The 19,231-nt window shown below is 38.5% G+C and overlaps 1 protein-coding gene across 1 annotated transcript in view; it reads left to right on the top strand.

The window, feature by feature from the left end:
* Window positions 1–19,231, top strand: part of ARL3 (ADP ribosylation factor like GTPase 3) — a 32,027-nt gene that overhangs the window by 6,525 nt on the left and 6,271 nt on the right. The window contains exons 3-5 of the mRNA XM_063102777.1: window positions 3,400–3,516; window positions 14,516–14,566; window positions 16,326–16,511. Of these exons, the coding sequence (XP_062958847.1) occupies window positions 3,400–3,516; window positions 14,516–14,566; window positions 16,326–16,511 (354 nt within the window). The remainder of the gene's footprint in view (window positions 1–3,399; window positions 3,517–14,515; window positions 14,567–16,325; window positions 16,512–19,231) is intronic.

Here is a 19,231-nt window from a genome sequence, read left to right as displayed (position 1 = left end):
ACTGGACTGTACATGGTACATTTTATGTTATATATGTATATTCTACCACCATTTAAAATATATATTCATATTTACATATATATGTATACACATATCTATATATGTGTGTGTGTGTATATATATCAAGAAAATCAGTTCTCTCATATCTAAGAGATTACCTATATTATTTTTTAAAATAGCCTTATCCTTTCTGATTATAAAATCAATACCTGTAGAAAATACAGAGAAAGTATAAAAGAAAAAACTAAAGAGTACTTTGAGAAAAAGTACTTAATATTTTAGTGTGTATTTTTCAAACTTAATAAATATAAATGTGTTTCAGTTTTTAAAATAAAAAATAATTACCTGTTTTTTTTAATCTGGCCTCATCAATCTTCCTCTTTCCTAAGGCCAAGCAAGCAAAACACAAAGGATAATGCAGTGGTGGTGATGACAGTGTGGAAGTTTAAAGATACATCCTGATTGGGAGAATTCTAGTAGGCTTCTTTAGACTTCATTCCCTGTAGGAAATCCTGAGAAAACTTGACCTTTGACCATGCCAACAGGGACAGCCTATTGGTCTTAGTCACTTTAAAGTACTTGGGCATTAGAGTTTTTAGCAAAACCAGAATTCTTTAGCATTTTCTGTCACTCTACTGTGATGAGGCCTTGGTGTCAAGTTTGAATGGCTATGCTGCTGCGTGTACTTCACAACCTATGAGTGTTACTGATTTGCAACTCTTTGCAGAAAAATCATTTCAACCACTATCAAATGAGCAATTTTACACCTTGTGAACAAATTTAATGTATAGCCCAAGGAGGAGCAAATTACAGTAGTCTAGCCTAGAAAGGCTGAAAACACATATTAGTATGTCAGGATTTCTGCCAGAAAAAGAAGGGCTAGGGTTTTTTTTAGTATTAGTGATAGACTGTATCTCTCAAGAATACTAAAATGAAGACTTCAACACTACAAACATAGAAATGAACCCAAAGTTATGAACCAAAGTTTCAATTCTAACAGTCAGGCTTTGTTTGATGTGTTATAGGTGACACTGTTATTATATTATGTCAAGGTTTCATATTTATTCTTTAAAAATAAACTTTTATTGTGTTTTTGTTTCATATTAGAAAAAGTAGTAGATGCTCGTTGTAGTAGATTTAGAAAGTATAAATAAATAAAATTGAGAAACTAGAAATCACCTATAATGTCCAGTCAGATATAACCACTGCTCACATTTAGGAATGTATCCATTCAGTTTTTTTGTCTGTGTGTATGTGTGTGTGTGTATAGATAGATAGATAGATAGATAGATAGATAGATAGATAGATAGATAGATAGATAGATAGATTAGATAGATAGATAGATAGGGTATGTTTAAAATATAAAATAAAAAATGGCTTGTAGAGAATATAATGTTTTGTATCTTTTTGACTTAATGAATCTTGAACATCTTTCTATGTTGTTATAAATGTAAATAATTATGTAATACACATCTCTAAATATTTGTACCCATTCATTATTATTATTTCCTTAGAATAATTTCCTGCTAGATTCTTTAGGTCTAATGACTTACAGAAGGTTAAGGCAGTGGATACATCTGGTCAAACTCTAGGATTTACTGTTATTTATTTCTTGCTTCATTCCAGAAAGGATTCAATATTACTGGGTTTGATATTTAATATCGTTGTTGAGCGTAGAATTTTTAAATACACGAAAGTAGTTTTGTCATTGAGTCACAATAAAGCTGCCTTTTACAATAAGCTTAAGCCATTTCCCTTTAGAGTTTTAAAACTCTGGGCCGAGCCTGTGGCGCACTCGGTAGAGTGCGGCGCTGGGAGCGCCGCGACGCTCCCGCCGCGGGTTCGGATCCTATATAGGAATGACCGGTGCACTCACTGGCTGAGTGCCTGTCACGAAAAACCAACAACAACAACAACAAAAAAAAAAAAAAAAAAAAAAAAAAAAAAAAAACTCTAATTTATTCAGTCATTGGCGTTTTAGAAGAGTGGTAGTCAGCATCAATCCCAGTTATCCTCTAGTGACTATTTATCCTCAGTGGAGATGGGGTGGCTGTCTTCTTGTACTGTTGCACTGCGCCTTGTTCTTCTGTGCTAGGCAATAATGTTGACAAGCTGCCAGATGAAGCAAATGTTTATGGGGGCATCCCCAGACCTACTGAGCTCCAGTTATTATGGATGAACTGTCTCTTCCATGGTAGCAAGCTATTGACTGGATTTTTCACATTCTGCTTTCTGTAGGTAATTCTTGCAAGAAGATTTTTTTATTACTGCTCATGAAATGCATTCTCTACAAACCCAAAAGTTCTGGTTAATTTGTTTCTCGCCATACTAACTCCCACCGAGCAATTCTGTATGTTCCTGTTTGCTCACATTCCTCAAAGCTCCACCTTGAGTAACTGTCCAAAAAATGAATACTTTCTTTTCAAGTTCATCAGAGATAACTGTTATAGCACAGTTTCAAATGATCACTTATTTGCTTGTTTGTTTATGTCTGTAATTAAGGGCTCCACTTCAGAGCTTGAACATGCCGTTCTAGAAGGCCCTGCCTCCCTGCCGGCTAACACTCAGTTACAACCCCTGTCTCCCCCCATAGTGTTCTCAGTTCATCTCCCTCCTTTTCCTGATTAATCCATATGAGGAAATTTATTTTGAGCTGCTCTTGAAGAATCTAGTCCTCCAGATTTGTATCTCTTGCCTCTTTTGAAACTTAGAATTTGTTTAGCTTCCACTTTTTGTTAGTCACATGTAATGTCCTGTTAAATTTTACCATCCTGAGAACTCATCAGGGCATGTGTTCTATGTTGATTAGTTGTTCATCAGAGCTATTCTCATACTGAGTTATCGTCAGCAATTATATCTAACTATATCTATATCTATCTATATATACAGAGAGAGAGAGAGATTTTTTTATCATTGTTATACAAAATGTCATGTTAGTCCTGACATTATTAACACTGACTCCACAACATGAATGAAATAAGAATGTATGGGCCGAGCCCGTGGCGCACTTGGTAGAGTGCTGCGCTGGGAGCGCGGCGACTCTCCCGCCGCGGGTTCGGATCCTATATAGGACTGACCAATGCACTCACTGGCTGAGTGCCGGTCACGAAAAAACGACAAAAAAAAAAAAAAAAAAAAAAGAAATAAGAATGTATTTTCATATGCAATTCTTGCAAGAAGATTTTTTTTATTATTGCTCATGAAATGCATTCTCTACAACATGAATAAAATAAGAATATTTCTTTCTTCCCTATACACAGTAGACCATTTTCAGTATTAACAGTATCACATCTGGGAGAGTACCTCAGAATTAATAAAACACATAGCTGTTAAATATAACTTTGTCAGAATTATGACCTCAAAGCTTAATAAAACTTAACATTTTTGCCTCTCTTTCAGGGTTTTAACATAAAAAGCGTACAATCACAAGGTTTTAAACTGAATGTATGGGACATTGGTGGACAGAGGAAAATCAGACCATACTGGAGAAATTATTTTGAAAATACCGATATTCTTGTAAGTACTCCTTGTGATGCACTAATTCATAGTCTTTTCTGCTGTGTGTTAGGTACATTAACACTGTAATGTTCTTTCTTGTCAGTAATTCTATTGCCATAACATTAGTCACGGTGAATTTAGCAGAGCTAGTAGAAGGCTTCAGATTGTAAAGAAGAAACATCTTTGTATAACTTTTTTTTTTTTTTTTTAAAGATGACCGGTACGGGCCGAGCCCGTGGCGCACTTGGTAGAGTGCTGCGCTGGGAGCGCAGCGACGCTCCCGCCGCGGGTTCGGATCCTATATAGGACTGACCGGTGCACTCACTGGCTGGGTGCCGGTCACGAAAAAACGACCAAAAAAAAAAAAAAAAAAAAAGATGACCGGTACGGGGATCTTAACCCTTGGCTTGGTGTTGTCAGCACCACACTCTCCCAAGTGAGCCATGGGCCCACCCTCTTTGTATAACTTCTATAAGATGTTTTACTGTTGTTCAGTAACAGTGTGCCCATACCCACCTTGGCCAAATAAAGTATTTGTTAATTACCCATAGTCATTTGAGTAGCAGAAGGGAAGTCAGAAGGTCATGCGACTGACTCTCTCATCCCAAGGAAATAAACAAATCAAGTGTATCCCAAGAGAGCAACCAAAATGATGAAAGTCCTGCAAATCATGATGTATAAGAAATGGCTGAAAGACCTGATGATGTTTTCTCTAGAAAAGAGAATACCTGGAATTGTCTTCAGTTGCTTCAGGAACTATCTGAATAGTTCTAAAGAGCTAGGAGCAATCCGGGGAGTATTAGGATGGTAGAATTTAATTCAGAATAAGGAAGTTTTCTATAATTATAACTGTCCAGATGTAGAAGAAGCTGCCTTCTGCATTGTAGATGCCCTGGCTCAGGTGTTGTTTATTCAGGCCAAGGCCTCCCAGTTCACTGTCACCTTCTCTAAGACTACTGTTCCAGAATTCTTGCATGTGTCACTATCCACATACGTGATTTCTCCTTACCCCAGCCTCTCAATCCCTTTACCTCCCTCCTCCAATGATCTTTTCATCCACCCTACTTCAGCCATGTACTCTCATAATCATACCCTAAAACTAGCGGGTCTAAAGAACTTGGATGGGAAAAAATTACATGTCATTTTCACTAACCTCAAACTTTAAGTTTGCCTTTCCTTTAATTATGACCATAGGCAATAAACTGTAATAATATCAGCCATATCTATGTCTTTGTTGCCCTTAGAAATCATCTTGCATCCCAAAAAGCTTCATGCTGTGCTGTTGTTCCTATGTGTCTCTCTTCTGTATCATTTCTATCAACATGCACACATCTTGTAGTTTCTCTGGTTTAAAAAGGCAAAATGAAAACAAAAAAACTCTTCTCTTGACTGTACAATTCCCCTCTAGATACTGCCCCATTCCTCAATGTCCCTTTACAGCAAAACTCCTTGAAAGAGTTTGTTCTGCTCTCTGTCTTTACTTCCTCTCCTCCCAGTCACTCTTGAGCCTTCCATTCAGGATCACCAGTAATCCTACATTGCTAAGTCCAGAGTTCAGTTTTCATTACTCGTCTTACTTGACCTATCAGCACATTTAACATAGTTGGTCATGCTGTCCTTGAAACATTGTCTTTCCTTGGCTTCCAGGATACCATTCTGTCTTGGTTTTCCTCCAAATTCATTGGTAACTCCTCCTCAATCGCCATTGCTATTTTTTGTCTTATCTCCCAACCTCCAAATGTTGGGGTGCCCCAGAATTCAGTCCTTGTGTTTTTCTACTCTGCATCACTACTTAGGTGACCTCATTCAATTTCAAGGATTTAATTACCACCTACATACTGGTGAGTCCCAAACTATTATCTCAAGCCTGGAACTCTCTCCCATGAACTTCAGTTTCATATATAACCAGCCACTCATTTGATATCTCCACTTCAGTGGCTAGTAAACCTCTCAACCTCAATTCGTCCAAAACCAAATTCCTATCTTCATCTATTCCTGCCCAACCCTGCTCCTCCCGCAGTCTTCTCAGAAAAGGGCAGTTCCATTTATCCCAAAACACTGGAGTCATCCTTGACACCTACCTTTTCCTCTCACTCCCTGTATCTGATCCATCAGCACATCTTGTCAGTTTTACCTTCAAAATATTTCTAGAACCTGACCACTTTTTTCTACCTCCACTGCTACCATGCATTGATTACTGCAGTGTCACCCTAACTGTTCTCCTTACTATTGCTCTTGCCTCCCTGAAGTCTCTTCTGCAACCTATAGATACAGTGATCCGGTTAAAACTCAAGCTTCCCTCCTCCAAGTAAAGGTCAGTGTTCTTACAGTGGCCTACAAGGCCCCCTACATTCTGGCTTCTCGTTACCTCTGACTTCAACTTCCCCCTCCCAATTTGGTTCCAGCCATGCCTCCTCCTTGCTGTTCCTGGAACACTGGCACGCTCCCATCTCAGGGCTTTTGTCATTGCTCTTTCCGCTACTAGAATTCTTTGTCCTTAGAACTCTTCATGGCTTACTCCCTCACCTCCTTCAAGTCTTTGCTTATGTGTCACCTTACCACTGAGACCTTCCCTGATGACTGTATTTAAAATTGCAACCCGTGTCCACCCTTCTGGCACTATGATTTTTCTCTGCTTTTTTTCCTTTATTTCCTCCATCAGACCCATCAGTACCTATTATCATCAGACATATTTTTATTTGTCTATTACCTGTGTCATCCACTGGAATGTAAGCTTCATGAGGACAGAAACTTTTGCATTTTCTTTAACTGTTGTGTCCCCAGTGCCTAGAAAAGTGCCTGAATGAATGAAATGGATCATTGTTTTGGATGGACTCTGAAGTTAGAAAGAATTTGGAGTTATGTAACTTCTAAATTCCCTTCCAACTCTGAGGTTCTATTATTCTGTACTATTGTGGTCAACTCCAAGGGCTTATAATTCTTTCTATAAAATGGGGAGAACATCTACATCATGGGCGGTTTATGAGAAGTTGTGAATTAATTCTCTCACCATGATCCTTATATGGAGAATAATACCAAAATATAAAATTATAGTATCATCAACAAACACATGTAAGGTACTGAGATGGACATCACACAGACTCATCATATTTCTGGCCCTCTGTGAAGTTAAGTTCCAGTCTATTCCTGGTGCCAGTTTAAAGATTTAAATGGATGAGAAGAAAAAGATGAGACACATCCATCTATTCAACCAGTTATTCCCTCAAAGTGTATTATATACCTTCTAGGAGAAGAGAAGAGAAATGTTAGGGAGAAAGAAAAATTTACCATTCAAGATAGAAAGAAACTTCTTCTATAATCTCAAATAATGTGTTTATTCTTCAAATATAATTTTTAATTTTAGAAATTTTCAAAAACAGTGCAATGAAATTCCAGACTCCAACCCATCACCCAGCTTCCTTAATTTCAGTTTTGGCAATCTTGTTTCATCTCCCCATCACCTTCTTCTTCTTTTAAGTATTTTAAAGCAAATCCCAGCCATCGTAGTGTTTTACCCACAGACACTTGAATGTAAATTTGAAAGGTGAGTCTCTAAGTCATTATATGAAACTACATGTTATAAAACTTGACCTTTAAAAAGTCTTTAAGGGCCGAGCCCGTGGCGCACTTGGTAGAGTGCTGCGCTGGGAGCGCGGCGACGCTCCCGCCGCTGGTTCGGATCCCAAATAGGACTGACCGGTGCACTCACTGGCTGAGTGCCAGTCACGAAAAAACGACAAAAAAAAAAAAAAAAAAAAAAAGTCTTTAAAATCAACAAGGAAACTCCTAGAACTAATAAATGATTATAGCAAGGTTGCAGGATATGAGGTTAATATACAAAAGTCATTTGCTTTTCTTTATACCAGCAATGAATTGAGTCGGAATTTGAATTAAAAGCAAAATACCATTTAGCTGCCTCCAAAAATGAAACAGGCATAAATTTAACAAAGTAAATACGTAGGATTTATACGAGGAAAACTAAAAAAGTGATTAAAGAAATCAAAAGGGATCTAAATAAATGAAGATATATTTTATGTTCATGGATAGAAAGACCTAATATTACTAAGATGTCAGTGATACTCAACTTCATCTATAGATTCAATGCAATCCCAGTGAAAATCCCATCAAGTCATTTTGGGAATATTGGCAAACTGATTCTAAAGTTTATATGGAAAGGAGAAAGATCCAGATAGCCAACATGGTATTGAGAAAGAAGAACAAGTTGGAAGGACTGATGCTACTCAACATCAAGATTTAGTATAAAGCTAGAGTAATCAAGATAGCATATATCAGTGAAGGAATAGACAAATTGATCAAATCTTTTCAGTAAATGGTGCTGGAACAGTGAGACATCCACATGCAAAAAAAAAAAAAAAAATCTGGACATAGTCCTTACCCCTTTCACAAAAATCAACTCAAAATGGATCTTAGACCTAAATGTAAAACCCAAAACTATAAAAATTCTGGAAGGTAACATAGGAAAACATCTAGGTGACCTTGGATTTGGCAATGAGGTTTTAGATACACCAAAAGCGTAATTGGTGAAATAAAAAAATAAGTTAGACTTTTTAGAATTTAAAACTTCTCAGCAAAAAGCACTATTAAGAGAATGAAGAAAGAAGCCACAGACTGGGAGAAAATATTTGCAAAACACATATGTAATAAAGGATTTGTATCCAAAATATACAAAGAACTCAAAATTCAACAATAAGGAAACAAACAACCTGATTAAAAAACGGGCAAAAGATCTAAACACACCTCACCGAAGAAGATATACAGATGGCAGATAAGCATATGAAAAGGTGCTCAACATCATATGTCATTAGGGAGTTTCAGATTAAAACAACGAGATGCTACTATGTACCTACTAGAATGGCTAAAATCCAAAAAACTGACAATAACAAATACAAGGATGTGGAGCAACAGGAATTCCTACTCATTGCTGGTGGAAATGCAGAGTGGTACAACCACTTTGGAAGACAGTTGACAGTTTATTGTATGGTTTACAAAACTAAACCATACAATCCAGCCATACTCTGAAGTATTTGCCCAATTAGTTAAAAACTTACGTTCTACACAAATTCCTGAACGTGAATGTTTATAGCAGCTTGATTCCTAATTGCCAAAAACTGGAAGCAACCAAGCTGTCCTTCAGTTGGTGAATGGGTAAACAAACTGGTACATCCATGTCATGGAATATTTATTTAGTATAAAAAGAAATGAGCTATCAAGGCTCAAAAAGACGTGAAGGAAACTTAAATGCTAAAGTCAGTCTGAGAAGGATACATACTCTATATTTCCAACTGTATGACATGTTTTAAAAAACAAAACTGTAGAAATTAGTAAAAATCTCTATAAGTAAAAGATTAATGGTTGCCAGAGATCCAGGGGAAGGAAGGGGAGATGTTAATAGATGAACATATAGGGGATTTTCAGGGTGAGTAAACTATTCTGTTTGAAACAATAACAGTAGATACATGTTATTACGCATTTGTGAAACCCATAGAACTTTAAAACACCAAGAACAAACCTAGTGTATCAATATTGTTTCATTAATTGTAACAAATGTACCATACTAATGTAAGATATTACTAGGAGAAATTCAGGGTGGGGGTGGAGGTGGGGTAGCTATATGGAATTCTTTGTGCCATATACTCAATTATTCTGTAAATCTAAAATTGTACTAAAAGGATTTTGTATTAATTTTTTAAAAGCTATATAGGTTCCCTTTTCCTTCTTGAATTGAGAGTTGGGGGAAAAGCAGGTGGCTGAAAGAAATAAAATTCCTATCTGTTTATCTACTGGACTAAGGTACTTTGAAAGAGATACCCAAAGAAGAACAGTATATAAGGCCATTAACAATTGTGAAGCTCCTTAAGGAGGTCTCAGAAACTTTCTGGTCTACAAGTCAGGGTAGTTTTAAATCATAAGCTCTTAACACCTGAGAGTAGACTGCAAGGCAGTTGTAATATGACCTTGGATTCCACATTCTCATTAGCTGAGAGTGCCCAGGAATTAATGTACAATCTAGCAAACATCAGTTCAGAGAAACCCCAGAGAAGCTTTCTCCAGCTGCATTACACACTACTACAAGATGATATTCTGGATTGAAAGTCAGCCTTTCATTATTTTCCAGTGCCATTTGAGATTAAACAAGTTTTGGGAAGCAGCTGAGTCCCCAGGGTTAAATTCTAAGGCCTTGTGACTCTTAGCCCTGTTGCCGGTTTTGTGGCAGCTTGGAGTGGCAGTGGTTAATGGGTTATATTTGTTTGTCTGCGTTTAATAGTCTTCCACTGTTGGTTGAAAAAGACCTATTACACTAGACTCCATGCTGCCTTGAAGAGCAGGAGTGAGGCTTGACACATTTAGTTGCTTGGTTAACTCTTTTCAATTATCTCTAAAGTGTCATAGTAAAATCTTGCTTTAGAGCAGGGGTCAACAAATTGATCCAGCCTGCCTCCATTTTTGTATAGCCTGTAAGCTAAAAATGGTTTTTATATTTTTAAGTGGTTGATAAAAATCAAAAGAAGAATATTTCATGACGTGACAATTATATGAAATTCAAATTTTAGTGTCCATAAATAAAGTTCTTTTAAAACACAGCCACGTACATTTGTTTACAGATTTTCTGTAGTTGCTTTCTCATTACTACAGCAGAGTTTAATAGTTGCAAAAGAGATGTATTGGTCACAAAGCCTAAACTATTCACTGCTGATACCTTACAGAAAACCTTTGCCTAGCCTTGCTTTAGAACATGAAATGGTTCTCCAGTGGTTTGAGTCAGGGCAGCTCCTAAAAGTGCCAGAGTTATTCTCAGGGAAGATGACAATGAAAACATCTGAGTTCAGCTTTACTAATTTGGGGGAAATAACCAAGAAACAGAACTTGAAGGGGCCGAACCCGTGGCGCACTTGGTAGAGTGCGGCGCTGGGAGCGCTGCGACGCTCCCGCCGCGGGTTCGGATCCTATATAGGAATGGCCGGAGTACCGGTCACGAAAAAGACAAAAAAAAAAAAAAAAAAAGAACTTGAAGTATGATAGAGAGGAGGGGATAGGGTATCTTCAATTTCTCTTTAGGCCAGGAAATAATAACAGCCTTTTGATAGATAAAAATATATAATAATGTTTTTTCAAGGTATATTCATGTTACTGCTAAACTCCATTTACCTTTTTATAATTATCAGTTTTGTGTTTAAACTTAACACAATTTAAACAAAGTTAACTTTGTCATCATTTCCGTACATCGAGTGAGATAGACCTCAATCAATCACTCTAAAATAACTGTCTCTTGTATTGTTTCCTTAATATTGCTCATATTTACACGTCAGTACTACTAGAGGTTAGAGCACAAATAATTAGAAACCACAAGTTATCTCGACACCTGATTTATCAGTTTCATCCCCCTCTTAAAACTTTCGCTTTGGCAATCAATAAAAAGCCACACTTTTTAGTGCCGTCTCTTCCTGTTGCTGTCCACCCTCTGGTGGAAAAATACTTAGGACCAATCAAATGGCCAAAAGGTGGCAGCAGGAGGGCAGAGGAGCAGAAGAGAGAGGAGAAACAAAGAGCCCCACTCAGAGCTGGACAAGCAGCCTCTGGGCCATCCCGAGTTGGCTGAACTTCCATCAAAAAAACATTTTTTTCTCTAGGTATTTCTCTCACAACCAAATAGGAGTTTCAAAGCAATTGCCAAAAAAGATGTGAATTGGCTTTTGCCTAAAACGTCATTCCAGTGCCATGGATTATATACCTTACTTTGGAATAGATTTTATGACTCGATTTTTGAAGGTCTATACTGTTTTAAGATCAGTCAGAAGCAACAATACATGTTTAACTTTCTCTGATACTTTCTGGCTAAAGACCAGAAGTTTTGTTTTGGTTTGGTTTTTTTTTTTTTTTTTTTTTTCTTTTTCGTGACCGGCACTCAGCCAGTGAGTGTACCGGCCATTCCTATATAGGATCCGAACCGCAGCCGCTGGGAGCGTTGCCGCGCTCCCAGCGCAGCACCCTCCCGAGTGCGCCACAGGCTCGGCCCTTTGGTTTGGTTTTGATGGGGGAACCAAACCCTTGACTTTGGTGTTACAAGTCCGCACTCTGAACAACTGAGCTAACCGGCCAGCCCAAACCAGAAGTTTTGACTAGTTTGCTTTTGGATTTAAAAATGTTTAAAAAATTTTTTTTTGCATGCTAGATTAACTAATAGCTATGCTATTTTTTTTTTTTTTTTTTTGTAAAGGGCTAGCCTATCTTTAGCTATTGTCTGCAAGGAAACAGATCCTTGCAGGGAGTAACTGGGAAGGGCTGGGGAGGGGACAACCAGGAGAAGAGGATACCCCTGGAGAAAACCACATTTGTGGGATCATCAGAGACTAGTTTGTGCCTATGACTTTTTCACTTGGTTCTTTTCTAAAGAAATAAATGGGACAATTATTTTATAGACTTACTCCCGGAATGATTATGTGGTAATTTTCTAATTTTATAAGTTACTTGAGAAAAATGCTAAACGATAGGAAGAATTTGTGTATGGTATAGGAAAATCCCCCTTTTGAATCTTGTAATGGAAGTGTTTCCTGTGAAATTTCATGTCAAAGCAATAAAGAGCAAGAGCGAATAATTATGAATAAAAATCAAAGCTTTCTTCTCATTGACCTTCAGCCTCTGGATTGTCTGATGTTTGGTCATCTTTCCTGTCTGCTATTAAAACTATCTTCCCATTCCTCATTTTCCTCTCCCAGCTGTCTTTCATCATGTCAAACCTGATATTTTTGGGGGGGGTGGTCGGCTGGACAGTACAGGGATCCAAACCCATGACCTTGGGGTTATAAGGCCGTGCTCTAACCAACTGAGCTAAAGGTCCAGCTTCAAACATTGATTTCTTAACTGTCTTTAATCGTATTTACAGCCTTGTCTAAGCCACCTCCTTTCTGCCCTCACCTTCGTTCATACCCTTTGCTCCCAGCACATCTTTTTCCTGTTCTGTGATTCCTTTCTTGCCCCGTGAACTGCACACAGCCTCCAGGCAGCCCTCTGAGCCCAGAACACTTTGAGCAGTCACCTGTCCCTTCTTCCCTCCCTCACATCTTCTTTGACTGTTGCTTGACTGAAGATCATCGTGGTCCTCTGTAGACTCCCAAATACTTCCGACTAGGTCTTTTACATGAAGGTTCACTCTCTCATCACATTCCCTCTTTCTACATCTATGTTTATATTCCACCTGCTACTTTTAAAATGTGAGCCCCACTGGTAGAAAACTAAGCTGCCACCATGTTCTGCATAGTGACTTTTCAGACAGCATCAAATTTTGGGTATCTGTGGTGTGCAGAACCCATTAATGCACATATTAACATTGAGTCAGAGTAATATTAATAACAACAATAATACTGAGACCACAGAAATAAATACCCAAACCAAACACATTCATCCTTCCTCTTCCTGTGATTCTCCAAGTAGGAACACAGGTTATTCTCAAGTTCCTGGTATAATATTTAGCACCAGTGACACTCAATGAGAGAGCATTAATCAAAGGTAATTTTTTTTTTCTTCCCGAAAAGAGAACAGGTTTTCAGTGTAGTAAAGAATTTGACTTGTGTACAGAAATGCCTGTGTGTGGGCCAGACTGTGGCTTACTTGGGAGAATGTGGTGCTGATAACACCAAGGCCACGGGTTCGGATCCCTATATAGGGATGGCCGGTTACTTGGGAGAGCGTGGTGCTGACAACACCAAATCAAAGGTTAAGATCCCTTTACCAGTCATCTTTAAAAAAAAAAAAAAGAGATGCCTGTGTGCATTACAGTATATCAATTTATGTAATTTAAGGCACATACTAGTGAGAGTTAAAGATTGCATTTTGGTTTTGTTTTAAATTGAATATGATCTTTTAAAAGAGAGTGTTAAGTCCAGGGTTCAATCCCTAGACTGGCCAGCCACCAAAAAATTAAAAAGAAAGTGTTTCCCTTACACCATTAGTTTAATAACAATTTTAAATTCTTTAAAGAGAGTTTGAAAATTTATAATTTTTAGATTAGCAACTGAGAAAATATTTAATAGATCATTTAATTTTTTAAAAGACTACAAAATTTTATCTCAAATTTTTTTTAAATTTTCATATGAAGGAGGATTAGATGTGAACTTTCCATAGGAAATTAAAATAGTTAATTTTTTGAGTGCTGTAATTATAGGTGACTATTCTTTCTTTTGTGTCTTATTTAATTTTCCTTATAGGTTTTTTTTATGCAATAACTTAAATTTGGGGGTGGGGGAGAAAGCTTGGGGTTTGTAATTTATGATGAATCTCAAGACTTCTCTTGCTCTGGCAAAGCCTATGCCCTTACTGGTTCCAGTTCTCAGTCTTGACCTCTAAGCAGCCTAGGAAGGTAGGAATAGGAGATCAGTGCCTCCTGTCTCAGCCCCTGATCTGAAAATGTACTTTCAGAATGATGATATTTGAGGAATATAGGATTGTAAATGCCCAAAACATGATTCTGTGCATTCTGACAATTTAGGAAGCCGCATAGCATAGTAGTTAAGAACAGCTATGGACTTTGCTGTCAGATGTGCTTAAGTATGAATCCTAATTTTGTCAAGTGCAAGATATAACTTCAACAATTTACTTAACTTCTTTGGGTTTATGTTTACTTACATATAAAATTGGAAAATACTGAAATCTATGTCATAGAGTTGAAATGAGGATTAATAGAGTAGGTCTAGTGAGAATGGTTAGTGACATATCAAGTGCCCATTAAATGTAGCTATTTTTACCCCACTTGGCTGGCTTTCCTGACTTCCCAGACTTTGGAGCTTTGCTGAAGGTATTGTCTGGGCATTCCCATTTAGTTAATTAATTAATTAGTTTATTTTGCTTCCATAGATGAGGTGAGAATTGTTTGTCAATTTCCGTATTTTGTGCTAATCTGAAATCTGCTGACTGGGAATGAGCTGAGGACTTGTTCTTTTCCTAGAAGTTGCCCTGTCTTTTCCATCTCCACGTATTGAAGTAATCTTCTTTTCCTTTACAGATATATGTAATTGACAGTGCAGACAGAAAAAGATTTGAAGAGACGGGTCAGGTAAATAACTCTGTGATATATTTCCCAAATAACTGGTTATTTATTAATCTACTTGTAAATGTGTGAGAGTGAGGGAAATATTTTTTGTTTAATCTTTACAGTTCAAACAAGACAATCATTCTGGCAAGCAGGCAAAAATATCAGTTATCTAAAAAGAAATTAGTTCAGAGTCCTTTAAACAATTTTTTGATTAAAACCTTTTAGCTTTTGGGCCGGCCCGTGGCTCACTCGGGAGAGTGTGGTGCTGATAACACCAAGGCCACGGGTTCGGATCCCATATAGGGATGGCCGGTTTGCTCACTGGCTGAGCGTGGTGCTGACAACACCAAGTCAAGGGTTAAGATCCCCTTACCGGTCATCTTTTAAAAAAAAAAAAAAAAAAAAACCTTTTAGCTTTAATCAAATTGAATATACAAGATATAAGCAAATGGAATTTAGTACCATGCCCAAAAGCTCTTCTAGCTTCTTCCCAGGCCATGTAGATATGAACCCAGAGGAACATTTCACTTATCATTTCTGTTTACATTTTTTAGTACCTACTTAATTGATTCAGGGGTAACTTTGACAAATTCCAAAGGATGGGAAGAAACATACAAGCCAAAACAAAGCTGCTCTTGTTTTCAAGCCAGGAGATAAGGTGTACTTTGAACCTGTATGGCTTCAGATGCAGGGTACATGTCAACATGATGACATGATGTGATCTGTATACACATTTTCACATGGAGGAGTGGTGGCCATAGATCATCTCACCCAGAGTGGGTTCACTGAGAGAGGAAGCAGGGGTGGAAAGGACCTCTTTGGAGAAGCATGCTTAGATCTCATTGTGGGGTCCTTGGCTGTGTCGTAAACTGCCTCAGGTGGCCTTCCAAAAGGAGTAGTCCCCATGTTTATGGTCCTTTTTCTTGGCTGTTAGGTCAAGAACTCTCCAGACTCCTGGAGACAGCCCACCTCCCTTCCATACTTGGATCATCACTCATGTGAACTGATGCTAATAATGAGCTTGGAGGTGGAGGGGATCATACACAGTCATCTGCCTCTTGGACCACCTGGTTCTTCTTGAGAGCCCAAGTGTTTTAAGTAGTTAAAATGTGGGCTTAATGGGGAAGTGGGGGGACCTGTCATTTAGGTAATCATATACCCTCTTCTATACTTTCTGCAGACAGAATCAACATACAGACCCCAGCTTATAACCTAAAAATCAAGGACCTTGCCAGATGGACTAATAAAGTTATTTTAGGATGTGGGTTTGATGAAATGTGATGCTTATGCATGCATGTTTTAGAGATAGAGATTGATGAAACAGCATTATAATCTCAAAAGCAATTTTCATTTTCAGTTTAAACTTATTCACACACACACACACACACACACACACACACATACACACACACACACACGCATTAAAAGTTATTTGCAGATAATAACCTTGGGTAAGTTTTAAATCTGTAACCACTACTTGTATTCTCCCTTGAACAGTGTTTCTCAAAGTATGATCTATGAATCACCTATAGCAGAATCATCTGGGGAGTTTGTTAAAAATGCAGATTCCTGAGCCCTGGCTCGTACTTTCCAAAGTTAGCATGTCTGGGTTGGGCCCAGGAATCTGCCAGGGGATTCTTCTACAGACGCAAGTCTGAGAATCACTGCTTTTGAAAGCTGCTAGCTGATCAGCTTAACTGTTTTGGTTTTTCTATTTAGAAGTGCATGGTTAAATATCATAGATTTCATCTTTCCCTCCTCCCTTTCCAAAATGATCCAGGAACTAGCTGAATTACTGGAGGAAGAAAAGCTAAGTGGTGTGCCGGTGCTCATCTTTGCAAATAAGCAGGATTTGCTCACAGCAGCCCCTGGCTCTGAAATCGCTGAAGGACTTAACCTGCACACCATCCGTGACCGAGTCTGGCAGATCCAGTCTTGCTCTGCTCTCACAGGAGAGGGCGTTCAGGTGAGATTACAGGAAGGCTTGGGTACCTGGCAACCTGACAGCCACCCAAGGTGGCTGATCTAGATAGAAAAATATATGATACAAATAGCCTTTGGTTGGCAGATTAGCCATTCCAAGTAAAGGGCATGGAGGAGTTTGTTTCTTTTCTCTGTAGCAACCAATCAGATGTCATGAAGTGTTTCAAGAAAGCTACAGATAAACCACCCAACACATGCAACCAGTTTTCCCCATTGGGTAGGTGGTCAGAATGGAAGACTTGGAGGATTGTTTCTAACTCTAGTATTCTTTGATGATTGGTTGGGGTTTGGTATTGTGTGTAATATTAGGGCTGCTACATACCTGTACTACTAAGGTGATGGCCATCAATAATCATACACACACTAGTTATCCTTGAAGTGTTTTTATTTCTTCTGTTGGTTATCTCCACTGCCCTCAGGGTTGGTGTCTGTTTCCTGCTACTTCAGATTGGTTTCCCACTGGTATGTTTCTGCTGACAGAAAGCCCTGTTCTTTGTACTGAGGAACTGTATACAGGAAGAGCAGGCTCCCCATCACTTAATATTAATTTAGGGCAGAAAATCGTTGTATCCCAGACACCCAAGAGGCTGTATGCTCAAAGAATGATAAAACAGTTGCAGCTCTGATGCTTCCAACCAAGCAACCTCAAATCAGTTGACACTCTGGAGTCAGCCCTCTAGGACTCTTTCTTATTTGGAAGCCCCCAGCATACTGTGCATGCCTCATTTGAAACATCTGGTCTACCTGCCAGGGATGTGACACAGTGCTGTGAGAACTGGATGGTATTGTTCGAGGATATGAGGGGGATTAACCACATCTAAAGAAATTATATCTTTCCTCATTACCATATGACATATGTCTGTAGTGTCATGACCAGATTGCTTTTCTCACAACTTGGCATGTTGGGATGTGAACCTGACATTTGATTCTTGACCATCATCCTGCAGCTTCCTTTTATTTCCCTTGCGGTATTCTTCTTTCCTCTCTCCTAAGACATTTGACACTGGTTTGTCTTAAAACAGCCTGTCTGCTTTTATCCCAGCAAATAATCACTTCCTAGAAATATCTCAGTTCTGTAAGGTTTGCTTATGGTTTTTTCCTTCTTGATACACAAACAGCTGGAGTCTGCTTCTGTGCTTGGCCTCTAGATCCGAGGACAGAGCAGGCAGCACAAGACAAGTGCCCCCTCCTCAGCCCGCTCAATACCTGCACCCTCAGAAGCTCTTCGTGCACATGTGTGTGTATTGTGGGGACTCTAGAGTAGCCAGAGACTACCTCGGCTACATCCCCCAAATGGATTCTAGACTGGGTCTCAGTGAGGTTTAGGTTTGGGGGAGTTTTTTTGTGTTTTTTTTTTAGTCTTATTTCCTTCCTTCTTTCTATCCATCCTAAGTTCTGATTATGAAAGTAATATATTCTCACTGTTAATTATATAAAAGTATATAAAGTGAAAAGTTCTTTCCTCTCCCCCAATCCTACTCTACAAAGAAACTAACTACTATTAATAGTTTTATTCTTCTAGAGTTTCCCTTATAAAATTGCTATCACATATGTGATTATGTATCTATCAGGTTTCATATTAACTGCAGTTTTAGATTAATTTACAAGCTGGTCAAACAAGTAAACTACAACCCAGGATGTTTCTGAATAGTAAACTCTGATCGTTTTATTTAGCTTTCTCCAATTGTAACCTACTTTTTATTTTTTTATTTTTTATTTATTTATTTATTTATTTTTTGTTCTTTTCGTGACCGGCACTCAGCCAGTGAGTGCACCGGCCATTCCTAGATAGGATCCGAACCCGCAGCGGGAGCGTCGCTGCGCTCCCAGCGCCGCACTCTCCAGAGTGCGCCACGGGCTCGGCCCGTAACCTACTTTTTAAAAAATCAAGTTTTGCCTGTCATGTTTCTGTCTGATTGTGCATGGATGATATTCACAAAGCCTAAGGTTATTTTGATAAAGATGAGGCCCAGGAGGAAATAATAGCTTTCTTGTGTTTCTACAAACCGCTTCAGCAAGAGGACTCTGCCTCTCCAAATGGTTTAGAACACAAATTTAGAAAGTCGAGAGCATCTTGGGATTAGGGATATAAAGGTAGGACTAAAGAAAAGAAATACATTTTGTGTGCATACCCATAAGAAAGTGTGATTACAGTTCTGTAATCTTTCTTTACTTGGTCAGAGTGTTGAAAGGAAGAAACAGGAAAGCCAGAATTAGGCTCTTGTTTCTTCAGACAGCCTTAAGGATGTAAAAAAGGAAGACTAGAGTTATCTAGAATCAGTATTTAGAGTAGTGGCATTGAAGTCAAGGGCACTACTTCAGAGGAACCTGGAGGTAAACGGAGCTCCTGTCATTTTCTTCTCAACTCCCACCCTACCTCTGTCAGGTGGAGGTGAAAGGACAGAGCTCTATGTTCCCAGCCGTGTAATCACCATAGACATGCTGTGTCCTTTTGCAGGATCTTTAGGCCAAAAAGAGGTAGCAAGCTCCTAGGCAGTTAGAGAGTTGGGGTGGGAGGAGGCGGGGACAGGCTATAAAGTAAACCAGTTTGAATAAAATGAGATTATTATATATGGCTTGATTTTGATGAGAAAGTTCTTCTCAGACCAGGGACCTTCAGCAACCAAGTTCACAGGAAATGATATCAGGAAAGATCCAACAAAGTACTGTAAGCAAAAAAAATAATGATTTTCTGTGGAGGAG

This window comes from Cynocephalus volans, chromosome 7 (assembly GCF_027409185.1).
Source record: "Cynocephalus volans isolate mCynVol1 chromosome 7, mCynVol1.pri, whole genome shotgun sequence".
NCBI lineage: Eukaryota > Metazoa > Chordata > Mammalia > Dermoptera > Cynocephalidae > Cynocephalus > Cynocephalus volans.
This window is presented reverse-complemented; position numbering and strand designations above follow the sequence as displayed.